Source organism: Cebidichthys violaceus, unplaced genomic scaffold, assembly GCF_023349555.1.
Source record: "Cebidichthys violaceus isolate CVI_PGR_0920_01 unplaced genomic scaffold, fCebVio1.0.p SCAF_1, whole genome shotgun sequence".
In the NCBI taxonomy this organism is placed as follows: domain Eukaryota; kingdom Metazoa; phylum Chordata; class Actinopteri; order Perciformes; family Stichaeidae; genus Cebidichthys; species Cebidichthys violaceus.
The window spans coordinates 11,130,635-11,146,558 of record NW_027176262.1 but is presented as its reverse complement, the minus strand read 5'-3'; the positions used below and the strand labels follow the sequence as shown (position 1 = coordinate 11,146,558).

The 15,924-nt window shown below is 40.7% G+C and overlaps 1 protein-coding gene across 3 annotated transcripts in view; it reads left to right on the top strand.

Annotated features, from left to right (window-relative positions):
• Positions 1 to 15,924, top strand: part of limk1a (LIM domain kinase 1a) — a 45,855-nt gene that overhangs the window by 17,913 nt on the left and 12,018 nt on the right. For 2 of the 3 annotated variants that reach the window (XM_068710419.1, XM_068710427.1), the window contains one exon: positions 3,922 to 4,060. In XM_068710419.1, the coding sequence (XP_068566520.1) occupies positions 3,922 to 4,060 (139 nt within the window). Of the gene's footprint in view, positions 1 to 3,921; positions 4,061 to 10,209; positions 11,394 to 15,924 lie in introns of those variants that run through there. The other variant, XM_068710436.1, reaches the window with a different exon arrangement.

Below are 15,924 nucleotides of genomic sequence, written 5' to 3'. Positions count from 1 at the left end.
CTGCCTTTTTGTTTGTCTTTTGACTTTTATGTCCTTGGTCACTGCATCTTAAATCAATGAAACGCTCATGTCATTTAGTCTTTATTGTCCTTACATTAGTCTTTTCTCATATTCTCTTACAGATTTTTTTCAAAGTAATTTATTGTTCTGTTCTTGAACATCATCAATCATTTCTTTGCTAAAGGGCCTGTAATATTTATTAGATTTCATAGTAAGGTGTCATAGCGTGTGAGAGAAAGAGAGAGAGACTGCTAAGCTTTGTGTTCAGCTAGATTTTCGGAGCATCATGACAGAGTGGGCAAAGACTCTCTGAATCTTTCACACTGATAATCCTCTTACACGTCCGTGCCGATGCACACACAAACACAGTCACATAAAAACACCCAAATGTGAGCACAAACACACACTAACTGGAAGAAAAAAAAACGTTCTTTTTATTATGGTGGTGGGATTTTATATATTCATAGAAGTTTGGAGCGTTGCAGCCTGTCTCCTCCACCTCTGAGATAAGATTCTTGTCCTGAAGGCAGAAATTTGGAGTCTACATGTGGGAGTCACTAATGTATTCAGTCATATCGTTACTACTCTGCTGCCACTCCAGCTCTGCTCCGAGAGGTTTTACTACAAAGGAACTGAACCTTAGAGCGCAAAGATCACTCCTCTCTGTGTGTGTGTGTGTGTGTGTGTGTGTGTGTGTGTGTGTGTGTGTGTGTGTGCGTGTGCGTGTGCGTGTGCAAACACGTCTATGTGCACCTGTGTGTCCTCCCCAAGTATGACTTTGCCCCAGCAGGGGTTTGCAGGATGGGTGTGTGCAGTGAAAGGCAGTTATTGAGTGGCAAAGAGCCAAGACGGCTGAGTAGCTCGGTGCTGCGGACGTCTTCTGAAAGCCTTGACCCACTTCCAATTCTCCTCCTCCCCCATGTTCACCCAAACACGCTGCATACGGAAGCAGCTCTGCCACAATCTGCCGAGCTGCAGTGAAGCTCTGCATGCAGGCGCTGGGAAGAGTGGGTGTGCCTGTCTGTCTGATAAATAAATTGTATGCGTGGGTCTGCATGTGCTGCAAGGTTACATATGTGTTTGACAGAAGGTGCAACACCTCTGGCAAAGTCAAAGTGAGTTGCTGCATCTGCTGAATATATTAGCAAGTTTTTAGTTGTTACTTTACCAACCAGCCACAAACATGTTCAACAGCAAAGTGTCTTCTTGTGTCTGAGAAAGATAAAAAAGAAGATGAGTCATATAATTGCACAGCTTCGGGTCACATTTAAGCCCTCGCAGAACAATTTTACAACAGTATGGTGTGTGTAGGGCTGCAACTAACGACTATTACATTATTAATTGGCAGGTTATGTTCTCTATTACTAGATCAATTGTTTGGTCCATTAAATGTCAGAAAACTGCCAATAACTATTTTCCATAAGCCCAAAGTGTAGTAGATTTTAGCCAGAAAATGAGACAGCCACTGTATTCATAATTGTCACATCAGAGCCAGACACTAAGAACTCAGCAATGTCAATAGAATGAAGAAATTTGAATCATATGTAAATGTAAACAGGACATTGGGATGAGATGTGGGACAAAGGAAATTATTCTGCTCCAGCCTTTGAAGCCATGCACACTCCTTAATATTTTCAGAGCAAACAGTGCTGGTTTTAAGCTGCCATGAGCTGGGAGGCCAGACAGCTGGCTGATGGGAGGGAAGCTCCACTGGGAAGGAGTGGAGACACTCACTTTGTCATGGCCGTTATACACAGACGGATTTATACAGATTGAAAGCACGCAGATGCAAGTGCACCAATTCGCCCATACAGAAATGCTTTTACCATAAGCAAAGGGATTAGCACACATTTTGATTCATAGCCACATGCAGAGTAAATGTCCCCACTTATCAACGAATACATGAAGATATGTTTACAAACAAGGCGTAATGAAAATGAACACACACATTTACTAGTCATGGGAAGATCAGTAATGTGCTACCTGGATTATCCTGGTGTGTCAGATGGGCCTGAGTTACAGGAGATTGTTGGCAGCCTCTTTCTTTTGATTAGAATTATCATACATCACCAGGAAATGAAGTTTACTCACCTGTTTTGAATTTCAAACCCGCCTTTACAGAAGACTTTGTTTGCTTATTTGCATTGTCACTGGACTAAATGTGTGTTTGTTATAGCCTCCCCACAGCCTTGTCACCATGTTATCACCCTCTGTCTGTCTCCGACTCCTTGTCATCCGACCTTCACTCTGTCAGCATCTCATGCCTATCAGGCTGACATCACTCTGGACAGACCAGACTCTACGGGTGAATATGTCTGATGCTCAGACTGTCTGTTCACAAAGTATATTGAAAACGGGTTCAATTTTAGAGTAGCAAAACATACCATGCTGCTGTCTGCTCTGTACTGGTTTTCTTGTATATTTTCTTCTTTTCTTCTTTATTAAGTTGTACTGTGATTTCAATACATGAGGGGCACTTTTTGCAAAAGGAAATAAGATTAAGATTACAGTACAGGTAGCCTAATGAGACAACAAGAAGCACTATAATGTGTCCACCGCCCGGGAATCGAACCCCCGGGGATAAGAATGGGAGTCTTGCATGATATCTCTACACTAGTGGTGCTATATGAATAAAAACAATACTGCAGCCATATGACATTGGACATTTCTTTCATGTTTCAAAAGAGGAAGAAATTGTTTTAGCGACATACATTTGTGGAAATAGCATTGGTCGCTGTCATCTTTCGTCGTAACCTGGTCATTATTTATGGTAATGAATGAAACGCCATAACCGTGTACATCCTACAAACATTGATACAAGACGCAGTGGTTATATAACGTTATCGTTACTACGACAATTGACCAATTGACATTTGGTGGGACACATCCTGCTGTTGTTTGTTTTCCGCCCTGAAAGGGAAGCTAGCAAGATAAGCTAACTAGCCTATATTCAGCGTTTGGTTGTACTTAGCTTCCCCCTCTCGTGTCACTTGTGGTTGCAAAAAGACAAGATGGCAACGACCAAAATGCAGAACTTTCAAAATGGCAGTCCACAAGCCAGTGGGTGATATCATAGTGATTACATCCACTTCTTATATTCAGTTCATGGTCAAAACAACCATCAAGGATAAATACAGTATATTATAAGTTTGATTCTGATACTGAAGGATGTTGGTTGATTAAATGTTTATATATGGCACAGACAGCACTAAAAAGTATGTTGTTGTCATTTACTGCAGTTACATTGTTTTGTGTTCCTTCGTTGTGCCATTTCTATGTTTTCTTTGGTCCAGTCATAGTTGTGTGTTTTGGTGTGATCTCTCATTTGTCTGTTCCTCCTCAGGGTGGTGTGTGGTAGATCCACAAAGGGATTATTATCACCATGAAAACTATAATTTGAGGCCCTGCATGGTGTCATTAGAAGAGTCAAGTGCAGTTTAGAGAGTGCAGTACAACATCATGTTCTGTCAACACATTAACATTGTAAAGTACCTGGAGGTCTGAACTGCTGATTCAGAGACGTACTGATAATGTCGGACACTGTTTTCAGCTTTTTCTGCAAATGAAGAAATACATATATACAAATATAATAATAATTGATTAATCAATTACTTATTTCACAGACAATTGATGAACAATTTTCATTATCAATTAAATGTTTAGTCATTTATCGAGCAAATTTGCGAAATATATTTTGGTTCCAGCTTTTCAAATGTGATTTTGTGGAGATTGTTTAATATTTTTTTAATATTATTGTAAATTGAATAACTTTGGGTTTTGGACTGTTAGTTGTGCAATTTCAATACATCCCTCTTGAGTTCTGGGACCTTATGATATTAATTTTCTTTGGGGGGGGCATACAAATATGTTAATTAATTGCTCAACTGCTCGTGTATCTCTTGCCGTCTCTTCTTCTGTCAGGTGCTGTGAGTGCAGCGCTTCGCTGTCCCACTGGTATTATGAAAAAGATGGACGGCTCTTCTGCAAGAAGGACTACTGGGCCAAATTCGGGGAGCTGTGTCACGGCTGCAACGACCCGATCACCACCGGCCTCATCATGGTAAGAGGATCCATCCTCCGACTCTCATCTCTCATCATCTGCCTGGTTCTTTGTTTGCTGATGAACCTCGAGTTACAGCTTGCAGCTGTGACACTCGCACCACGCACAGACATGCAAGAGGACAAACATACTCACACACACACACACACACCTAAGTCCATGCATTCACATCCTCACTGGTTGGTGTGTGACAACATACATACGTACACCAAGGATCTGTGCCAGACCCGTAACTGACCCCGAGCCCTTTGGCTGCTTTATCAGATTGTCTTACAGACCACCAGTGAAAGTCGGATTTGTTGTTGTGACACAGGAGAGCAGAGAGGTTGAATAAGGTAGAATAGATGTGGTCAAAGCACCGGAAAGCAGATAAACAATACAGTGAGCCTCCGCTGATAAGTGCTGCTGCATTATAGAAAAGACAAGATACAAGCATCAAAGGAGAGTCGTGTCTATTTGTTGATTAGTGATGGAATCACACACATTCAAAGCTTGAAGAAACTGATTAATACTGTATGTTGTTGAAATAGAATATGTTGTCAAAGGACTCTATTTTCCTTTCAGCAGCACAATTGCAGGGTTTTTTTTGTGCCTATTTGGTCATCTCCTGCTCTGAACGAACTCAACTCTGCTGAGCTGGTTGAAGAGGTGCAGCTGCAATTTTCCTTTTTTCAGCCCCAAACACAGACCACCTCTGAGTACAAATGCAAGGACATTTTCAGGGCTTGGGTTTGCACACACACACACACACATGCACACACATACCTCTCCAAACTCACACACAAACACCTATAATGTATGTTGAGTTTTGCCTCTTTCAATTTGCTAAACACGTTGTAATCTACCGTACTAAAGACTAAAATGTCAATTAAAATACAGCCTAAACGCAGTTATGGCGTGTCTTATTGTTGATTAGTTAATCAGAAAGCTATTTTGATAATCAATGAATCATAAATATTGTTTTTAGCATGGGTATTCAACACTGCTAAACTTCGTAGAGTTGTTTTTTGTAATCCATGTTGTGTTCAAATCACCCAATGAAGTAAAATTGTAATTATCAGCGAGGGCAGCAGACGTTGTGGAAACTCTGTCAGCTGTGTGAGGCTCATATTCTGGAAAACTACCGCCTGTCTACTTTACATCAAGCTTGACGGGAAATTATCCACAGAAAACACTAACTAATCATTTGCATTCATTAGTATCAGACTCACTATAATGTTTAAGTCCTTTTTGAAGTGGGATTAAACATTTTTATTTTCAATTTGTGCTGGTAAATTGTACACAATTATGGGTATTAACTTATTTTTTTTTAGATTTATTCTTCGACAAAATATCAGTACTAGTATTTGTTACTTAGATTTCTTTTTAGATCATTTTAAGACTGTTGATGCTCCTTTGAAAGGAGAAGCTGGTTAAAATATGAACTGAGTTAATTCGTTGCACATGAAGCATCTTCTTTGACACATTTGCCTCCTGGTCAGATACAGCAGCCAGCAGCTTCTGGCAGGTCATGTGCCATGGTCACGAAGAACAGAAATCATTCATGGCTCGGCCTTTCTCTGTATCTCTGAGTGTGTGCATGTGTGTGTGTGTGTTGTGTGTGTGTGTGTGTGTGTGTGTGTGTGTGTGTGTGTGTGTGTGTGTGTGTGTGTGTGTGTGTGTGTGTGTTGTCATTTACTTTGCCTCCAGACAGCTTGCCCCTTGCAGTGCAATCTCAGTAATGAAACATGTAGGAGACTCTAAAGTGAATGAGGTTGAGAGATTGCAACACTCTTCTCTCTCCTTCTCTGGTTTATTGCTCCTCTTACAGTGCAAAAACACTGATTGACTGTCTCGGCAGTGACACTTTAGTAAATTTGAGATCGGTCAGCCAATCAGCGTCTAGTTGCCAAGATGGCCAGACCAATTGTATTACCATGTAGAGATGAAGGTCAGCTCCCTCCGTCTGTGCCACACCCAGAAAGAAGGAGTCCTCTCCAGTCCTGCACAGTCACTCTGGCATCTGTGCAGATTAGGAGAGAAACACAGTCCTATTTTTAAAATTCACTGATACCACCGCATCCGAAAAGGTTTCTGTCACAATCAGTGAACACATTTCTATGATGCAGATTTTGAGTCAGAGTCTGTAGACAGAAACATAGAACCCATGAAGGTGATGTCCACCATACATGCTGAGCCTTGCTCTTTAAAAAAAACAATGTTTTGGAATAGTTTTCCAATTGGTTACTCACAACTACACATTGGTAGAAAGCTTTGGTATCCGAGTGGTTACAGTTCATAAGAAACAAAGCACCGGCTCTCACAGATAGAGGGTCTTTTTTTGTTTTGTTTTAGGCAAAAAACGAACGCTAGAAACTATGAACAGTGTCAACGCATCTAGCTGAAACACTTCTTTTTTTTGCCCCTAATAAACAAAAAAAAGACCCTCTTCCTGTGAGTGTTGGTACTTTGTTTCTTCTGTCCTTGTCACTTCTGTGCACCCGATTTTGTTCAAGAACGGGAGCCGTTCTCGCTGCCACCTTCTCTTATTTGTTTACAGTACATCCCTCCATTTCTACTTTCTCTCTAAAGGTGAAAATGTGCCAAACACTTTAATGCAATATCTTTAAACATTCTTTTTACTTCCACCAAGGAGGTCAGATTTTCGCCACAGATTGTTTGTTTGATTATTTAGAGGACTGTAATGTTTATTAATGATGAGAAGTTATTGAGGAGGCCATGAATCAAGAAACAAGTGATTCATTTTTGGTTTGGCTTTTTACAATTTGCTCATCGACTACTGTACTCTCTTGATCTGGCCTGTTTCCTCACAGTGTGTATTTAAATACAGCAAATTGTGGGCGTCATGTTGCTCCAGTTGATCAGGATGCGCGCATTGTAGCCTCAGGGCCTCAGTATGCCTCAAAAGGGCTTTTCGGATTATCTGCAGTTTATAAAAGTTGTCCTAATTGATTATGATCTCCTAGACTGTAATATTCTATTGAGGGAGTTGTCTGTGTGTTTGTGCACATGCTGGTGTGTGTATGTTTAGATGCAAACAGGTGTATGTTCATCTTCATCATCTGCTGCTTCTGCTCCAGTCAGCACCTTCAGGCATGAGTAAACTGATAGTAATTCAGCTGGAGGAAGTGACTCAGTTATTCACTGCCCTCACTGAGACTGATTTATGTGCTGAATACTAGTTAACTGATGTAATTGAATTCCGTCTCCTACCAACCCTCGTTCACTCTAAACGTCCACCACACCTGTTACTGACAGATGAATGTGCAGCAGCCCCAGCCATCTCCACACTCAGTTTGGAGTCGATCAGCTTTTCTGCAAACAACTCAGGGCTGGGAGCCAGCGGATGGGAGCGGGGCCAGACATCGACCTGGGCCTGTTAGATAAAAACTTTGGTTTCACAGTTTCTCCTCCTCGCTGCATTATCTTTGCCACAACGCTCTGTATCAGTATGCTCTCCACACTAATGTGTAAATTTGACCAGCAAGACATTAAGTCTTGGGTCGAACAGCCTTTGATTTAATAGTGATGATGTAGGTGCATATTAGCGACTTGGTTTGTCAGTGAAGTGGACTTGTGGAAAAGGGGAAAACAGATAAGATAAATAATTAGAGGAGTAAGCTTGAGCATGTTGGATTATCTTGAATGATTGGATAAAAGGCTACGTGTTTGACTGTAAAGGCCCGGTTATACTAGAAAATAAGTGTTTTGTATAACTTGTTGTTAGTCAAACGTTGGGATGAAAAAGTGTTTCATTCCACACTCAAAGATGGGCTGAAAATCCTCATCACAGAGGGGCGAAAGATGCAATATCGATTAAATAAGGAGATAGCAGTGCTCATTTTCAGATAGTCTCTCTTGAAAGGCTTCCATAATTAAACCTCTGGCTGTTAGTGCATCAGGTCCCATTATTGTCATGACCAATCATGAATTAGCTGTTTTGTGTATTCACTCATCATGTGACTGCTTCAGAGAAGCTGATAGTGATTTTGTTGAATCTTGGGAACTTAATTCATTTCTTATTTTCTCTTTCTTTGTTTCTGAGATTACAAGAAGTTACAAATAGCAGAAGGTGAAATCCAAGACATTTCCCTGAAATCACAAGTGCTTATGATTCTTTGGGACATTTTTGGCATCATATGTACTCAAATCCAGATCTGAAAGCTCCCCTCATCACATTGTTTTCTGTTACAAAATACATTTGGATATTTCCCTTATACATGTTTACAAATAATAAAAAGAAAGCAATGAAAAACAATAATGTGAAAGAATAAGTAAAACATGGACATCCTTGTCTAAAATAACCGACCTGATCGGAGAAGTGAGACTAATAGTGAGTGTTTTTAGGGAAGTTTGTTTCATTTGTTGATTTGTTGTTATATTTTATGTAATGGTTTCGTTTAAACTGCCTAACAGATCAGTGAGAGACAGCAGATCTGGGTTTAGTTGCATTGAAATTATTCTTACTTTATGAGTACAAACATGGTCCTACGTATGTGGTTAATATTGAGAAATGGAGATGTTTTGGGGGGTTGGCCACCAAACCAATGGAAAGTCCCAAATATTTATTGTGCTTTCTCAACTCCCACTGGTGTGAGGTAGCTCTGTGGTTGAGTGGGAATCAGCCAGTTGTTTTTATAAATGCCTGATGATTGTTTTGTGTGGGGAAAGTGTTGGGTAATCGTATTTGTTAAGATGTTGTTGCAGTTCAGGTTGGGACACTGTTTTCCTAGCAACAGGACCAGTTGTTGATGATCTCATCAGTGATGTTGAACCCAGTCTGGATACGGCACTCTGTCACAGTGTTGTCATTTCATTAAAACTCCTGAGGGAGGTCAGAGGTGAGTCTCATATACAGAGGGAAGTCTAATACAGCTGCTGGGGCCTCAGTGTCTTGCTCAAGGGCCCTTAAGCTGGATGGCTCAATGCTGTGATGGAGGATCGGACTCAAGTATTTGTGTTGATCTTTTGTTTTGTTTCAAACACTGATCACTGAACACTGATTATCAACACTGAGATTAAGAGAGATCATACCCTGATCAGTGTCCTTCACTAAAGTGATTTATTGAAACTTGTGTAGCATTTCCTTTTTCCAAAGAGGAACTTGTGACGAGAGCAGCAGCCTCTGTGGGCTGAGAGCAGCGGCCTCTCTGGGCTGAAATCCCCCCTGTGGGCTGCTGGGTTTTACTTCTGAGTTAACCGCCTGCAGGTTTGACTAAACTCCACCGCACCTCATTGAACATGAAGTCACTGATTCAAGTTTTTCGTCATGGTACCAAAGGTGATAATGTCAGTGTTCACACAGCTTGTTTCCGCTGCCATTAATTAGCCTAGTGACAGACACAAGGTACTACCAAGGTACAGATATGTATGTATGCAGGAACTGAAAGAGTATGTTTAAAAGTTGTATATGATGGTGTAACTAAAATGAATAACAAAAGGCAAAAGAAATTCTCATCGCAAAAGAAATTCATAAAATGTATTTGCTTTAATAGTGTTTTGACTATAACACTGATGTCCAATTTATATTTTTAGTTGTGTATGAATACAACATTAACACCACTGTTGCATTTTCTGTTTGTTGACCTTTAGTCTGGATTTTTCTGGAGCAGTTACTGATGCAGCTTCCACAAAGCAATGCCCACTCTAACTTATTCATTTTCTGTAGAAGACATCTCCCTTTGCATTCTGTCTCTGCTGCTTTAACACAAGAACTAACAGGCAGTGCAGAGAGTATTAATATCTTCCCACTCACATGGTCCTCTGAGGGGTCGACACATGGCATGCAGGACATGTTAGGGACATGAACAAAGTGAGACCGCAAGGACAGTGAGACACGGAGCCAGAGACAGGAGGGCGGGAAACAGAGTGACGCAGCAGCAAAGATAAACCTGGGGAGAGAAATATACGAGGCAAGAGAGGAGAGAAGTAGAGAGGAAGGTCAGAGCTAATAAGACATTATAATTAAAATCACACAAGTATATCACATGTTTTAATTTATACTCAATGCTGTGTGACTGTGATCTGTTGTCTACATTTAAAGAAAGACAATAACATCACACTTATTCTACTTACGACTTAAGACTGTGTCTCTGTTGAAAGTGGAAATTCTTGTCACTTTCTTAGTTTCATTTTCACTTGGTCGTCATCTTATTAGTGTGCAGCGAGAGAATGAACTAATCTATTGACTGTTTCTGAATATTTAATTAAGCAGTTTGCAAAATGTCAAACAAGGATTTCGTTGGCAAGCCAGACAATTTTAAGAAAAAAATTGTGACATACACACACACACTGTGTTCGAAAAGTTACAGTGAGAAAGAGCTTCAGTTTGTGATCATAACAGTTGTTCTAGTAGTTCATATAATTAATTTCACTTAGAACTATAACTAGGACTAGTGCTGAAACAACTCATCGATTAGGCGATTTACAGAAAATGAATGGTCGATGGTTGATTTTGATGATCAACTGAATCATTTAAGTCACTTATCAAACATAAATGTCACAAATCATTGACATCACCAAGGGCTGTCACACATTTTTCAGTATTTTCTGACCTTTTTAGTGACTTAACGGTTAATTGTCAAATAAAGTTATGTCATTTTCTACAGTGTGCAGCATTAAATGTGTTTACCATATTCTTTAAACAATGCTATTGTGCCTTTGTTTGACTTTTACAAAATAAATGAAATTCCACATACAAACACAAACAAATTAACTAATGTAGAACATTCCCCCACGTAATACCCCATGAGTCAAGGCTGTAACTGTAACTGGTTTGGAAATGAGATTGCAGGAGCGGGGGCAGAAGAGAAGGGTTGAGGAATTAACTGAAGACACCAGGAGATGAAGGGGGGCTGGAAGGGTGTGTGTGTGTGTGTGTGTGTGTGTGTGTGTGTGTGTGTGTGTGTGTGTGTGTGTGTGTGTGCGTGTGTGTGGTTGAAGCAGCCGGGTGGCGCGTGTGCAAGAGTGGGCGGGGCCAAACAGGAAACGATGAGGTCATAGCAAAAGTGAGAGAAACGAGGAAAGGAAGGGGGGGGGGGCAAGGAGGAGTGACTTTGATTCAGAGATGAGCTCAGCTGCAAAGGCGTGGGCTGCTCTCGCTCTCTCTCCCTCTCTCTCTCTCTCTCTCTCTCTCCTCCCTCCCTCCCTCCCGCAGCTCCGTCTCTCCGGCCGGTTTGGCTGCTGCCAGGGTTTTGTTGTGACAGCGGGGGAATCGCTTGCCTCACTGGAATGAACTAGGCAGTGAGGAGAGTCGCCGGCTCTCGCTGACATGGTGGGAGACTTGTTTTTCTGGAGCTTCTGCTGTCTCAGGCTGTGGAAAAGGGATAAGAAGGTGAGGCTGTTCACTGCTGCTGCCATGAGTTACCGGGTGTCTGATGGGTGATGTACTGTCGGGAGCCGGCGAGGAGGCAGGGAGGGAGGCTGACTGCCTCAAGCGGCTGGTTGAGATGGGTTTGCCGGTTGCTCCTGCAGAGATGCTTTCCATCTTAATCTCTTTGATTTAAAAAGCTAAAGTCTGATGTTCTGCACTGCTGTGTTTTGTGTGCCATTTTAAAGTGGGTCAGTGTATTGCATGTGCCTAATCATTACAGATTTGCTCCTCTGTTACTGTAGAGCGCTCTAGCTTTTTCTTTTTTCATGTGATGGAAAACTGATGAGCCATGCCACTCGTGCTATTTATAGAGAGCATTCTTCCTCTGATAAAAGTAGGATTCAAAGTGTGTGAGTTCACACAATCAGAGATAAGCAACAGTGTCTGATAACTGTGTCACTTCACCGTTTTATTTTTATTTACCACCTACATGAAGGGCACACTGTAAATCACAGTTTACTGTGGATGACCAACAGAGAGGAGGGAACAAGCGGAATACATTACGACATGTAAAGCCGAGGCCAGTGGATGCTGTGATAGTTTGTAGCTGAAGGGGGTTTCCACTCAGACAGCATCAATGTGGTCTACTGTTTTCTCTCTCAGGCTTTCAGTCTAATTGTATTTGGTTTAATGATGTCTACTGTAGGAAGTCTAAAAGGGCACCAGGATCATGCCTTCCTTTGACTTCATTTCTACTCCAACAGCCTTGATTGCAACAGTGTGAAACATCTTGATCATACATTGTATTTCTATCAGTCTTGAGGAATTCCCTTAGACACATTTTGGGGCTCTGACCCAGTTGTAAGCTCTATCAGAAATGCACGTGTTGTTTTTTTGCTCTTTTTCTTCAAAACATCCGCACAACATCATTTTTTAAACACAACTCTAAAGCTACGTGTTGATTCTAAGTCGCATATGGAATGTGTGTTTGAGTTTAGATAATGAAGGTTGGCTGTTTAAGTAAAGTTCATTACATCAAACAGGAGGGTTAAGGAGAGCCAGATCTCCCGTAATTTAGCGATGCCTTTCAGAAGCACCTCCAGCGGTGTTGTTATGAGCTCATCGTTCCACATTTAGCCGGAGCGGAGTGAAGTCAGAGGGTCCAACTGGTGTTTATGTGGGACTTGTTGAGGTAAATAGACCAGCAGGCGTGTAGAGGTTCCCTGATGAGGTCCTGCTGTGTATGAACACATGCACTTACACACATAAGTCATGGCTTTTGTATAGAATGCTCCTCAGCACTTCCAACCTCTGTGTGCTCAACCAAAGCTTGGCCCAGCAGAGCTAGTTAACATTTTCCAAGTTACTTTACTCATAAAGAGTCTAAAATGCAGTGCTGGATTGGATAAGTGGCTAATCATTGTGTCTGACAAATACTCATCTACTTCAATCAGAGGAAAATGTTCAGCTACTACATGTCGTGATTTTATGAAAGGTCTCTCAGACGTATCATCAGCCCCTTGATTCACTCAACAGACATCAGATAATCACCTTGCCTTTTATTTTCAAGTAACTTCTTTTATATCTGAACAGTTGGCGTCTAATGATGCTCTTCATCTGTGTGTTTTTTTATTACTGACGATTGGCAGACACACACTCAGGCCCATTTCATCACCAGATATAATCAACAAGGGAAATGTGAAGTGATGTGAGGAAAATGGAAACTTTCACAGAGAAAATCAGAAATATTTTGAGGGCAAAAAAGAAACTAAATGATTGAGTTTGAAACATAACCAATAATAACAGCAACTAAAAAGTAGAAGTGAGAGATCAACTTCTTAAGGAAAACCTTTTTTTTAATCAAATTATTCAAATTGTTATCTCTGTATTATTATTACAATCTTCAGTTCTAGTGGCCTATGAGTCACTGTATAGTTTTCATCTCAAATCTCAAATTTTAACATTAGGTCCAAACTAATTATAATCCAGAGAAGTATTAACCTAGACCGTAGCTTAGGAAAAGTCAACATGGGTGACTGATGGTCTGGAGGAGTTAAAGCATCCATGACTTATTACCAACATGTTTCTTCACTGTTTAGTGTCGCTGAGAGCATTAGACCACCATAAATTCCTCCAGATGGCTTAAAAGGGTCCGTTCACATTCCACAGCTAACTTAAGGTCACACAGATAAATCATTAAAAACAAACGAAGCTTAAGGGCCCTGACACGCCAAGACGGCAGTCTCTGTGGACGACCATCGCATGTAGTCTCTTTTGTGAGTCTGGCACCGATGGCTCAGGCCGGTCCTCATCCACTTAACCATGTTTGCATTGACAAAGACATTATTTAGCATAAACGTGTCGGAGGAAAGTGGTGAGAGTGAGATCTTGAGTTTGTAACAGCTCTTCATAAGTTGAAACGTATCTAGTTATTGTATTTACAATAACTAGTAAATATAAAATAACTAGTTCATTTAGTATTTACTCAATCAACACTAAATGAAAACGAGTTGCACCAAAACTGTTTTTAATTTAAGGTATAACTACTGCATTTTTAAACTAACTAGCTAACTGACAAACCAAACGTTAGCTTGTTAATATGACTCATACCAAAGGTAGTATAAGAAATAATGACATATGTTATTTCACTTTATTATTGATGTAAACTGGGAGGATTTTAAATGACGTTTCACAAAAATAGTCTAACGTACCCCTAAATTACAAACCTCTATGGCAATACCATAACACTAAATTACTAATTAAAGATAGTGTAATCCGATATTTCCCACTCCATCTAAACTGCATGCATATGGACTCTGAAACACACATGTATGTTTGGCAGATATGTTCCAACATACAACCCAATCCAGGCCTCTAAAAGATCAAATTAAACATATGAGGAGGGAAGGGATCAGAAGAAAAAAAGATAATATGGTAAATATGGGACTAAAAAGTTGAGTGTAATAACTTCAGCATGTAAGCTACAGAAATGTAAATTGTTTCTGAGATCCTCATCACACATGGCAACTGAACATTGTGCTGCAACTTGACACAGTTACTTCTGGACCCCGTCGACCCTCTCACCCTTCCCCCGGGGAGACACGTGTACACAGTTTGGTTCGTTGTCACTAGAAAAGGCCACGAGGCTTCATGACCGACTTAAACGCAGTCACACACACGCGAGCACGATGAGCTAATCACAAATAATTAAATACTGTTTGAGACTGGAAGGTTTGATATCACATAGACTGATGATTTATCTGATATTTCTCCTTTTCTTTAACTGTCTTCATTTCTACTCTTTGGAGAGGAAGCATGTCCTAAATGTGAGCACAGCAGCTGTCGCCTGTCAAATGCTGTTTAAGAGAGTGTGTGTTTGTTTGTGTGTGTCTGTGTGTGTGTGTCATGCCTGCCTGGCAAGCAAATAGCAGCCACAGTGTAGAGCCACACACCCTTTTCATCTCCGTCCAGCTGTCCTCTCTTCCGGTCTTTCCCATTTGTAGGGCTGCACCTAAGTGACACACACACCTACACACACACACACACACACACACACACACACACACACACACACACATTTAAATTAAAAGCCATCCACTAATGACTCTGATGCTAAAAATCATGATAAAACAGTTGTATTTAACTTTGAAATGATCTTTCCATTCCACAGTATTCTTATTTTGGTTACGTCGTTAGATTTTCTTCACTCATCTCTCATTCATACTTTTGATTCTCTGATGCGTTGTGTTTACTCTTGCTGGCAATATCAGACAGTTATTGTTTATGGCTCCTTTTTATGAGGCTGCTTGGAGGACACATAAAGAAATTAAGTCGGTCAATAAACCCTACAGCTGCTTTCTTTCCATGTCCATTACAAAGCCATTACATCTGGTTTCTCCTCTCTCTCTCTCTCTCTCTCTCTCTCTCTCTCTCTCTCTCTGTCTCTCTCTCTGTCTCTCTCTCTCTCTCTCTCTCTCTCTCTCTCTCTCTCTCTGTCTTTGTCTCTCTGTCTCTCTAAAATAATGTTGTATTTTCAACATGGACATTAAACAAGGTTGAAAAGGAGGACAATTCTTCATCTGCAAGTTGCCTATTGTGTGTCTCCTATTTGTTGCAGGGTCAGTCTTTATTGATTTCACTCTAAAAGCAGGAAAATTGAGGATATAAAACCATAACTTCACAAAATACAGCAAAGTGGGGATGTTATCTTCCTCTTTTTTTTTTAAACCAAGTTGTGGCATGTTTTCCTGGTATTTTGCTGGAAGGTTCTGCTCAGATTAATTACTTAAAAAGCAGTTAATTAATATGCTTGTACAGTGTCTTCGTCCCTGCAGCCTGAGGGTCGTCAGCATGTGTTTATCTGTTGGTGTGTGTTCTTGGTTTCACTGCTGCTCTCCAAGGAGGGTGGGGCAGCACACATATGGCTGTAGGGAGTTTATTGATTCTTTGATCTTCACATTTTCTTCCTTTTTGTCTCAGTTACGCCGTTTACTTTCAGCTTTATGGACCATTTAGAAGTAGGGTTTCTTTTTTCGGGTGATAGGTAGTTCTG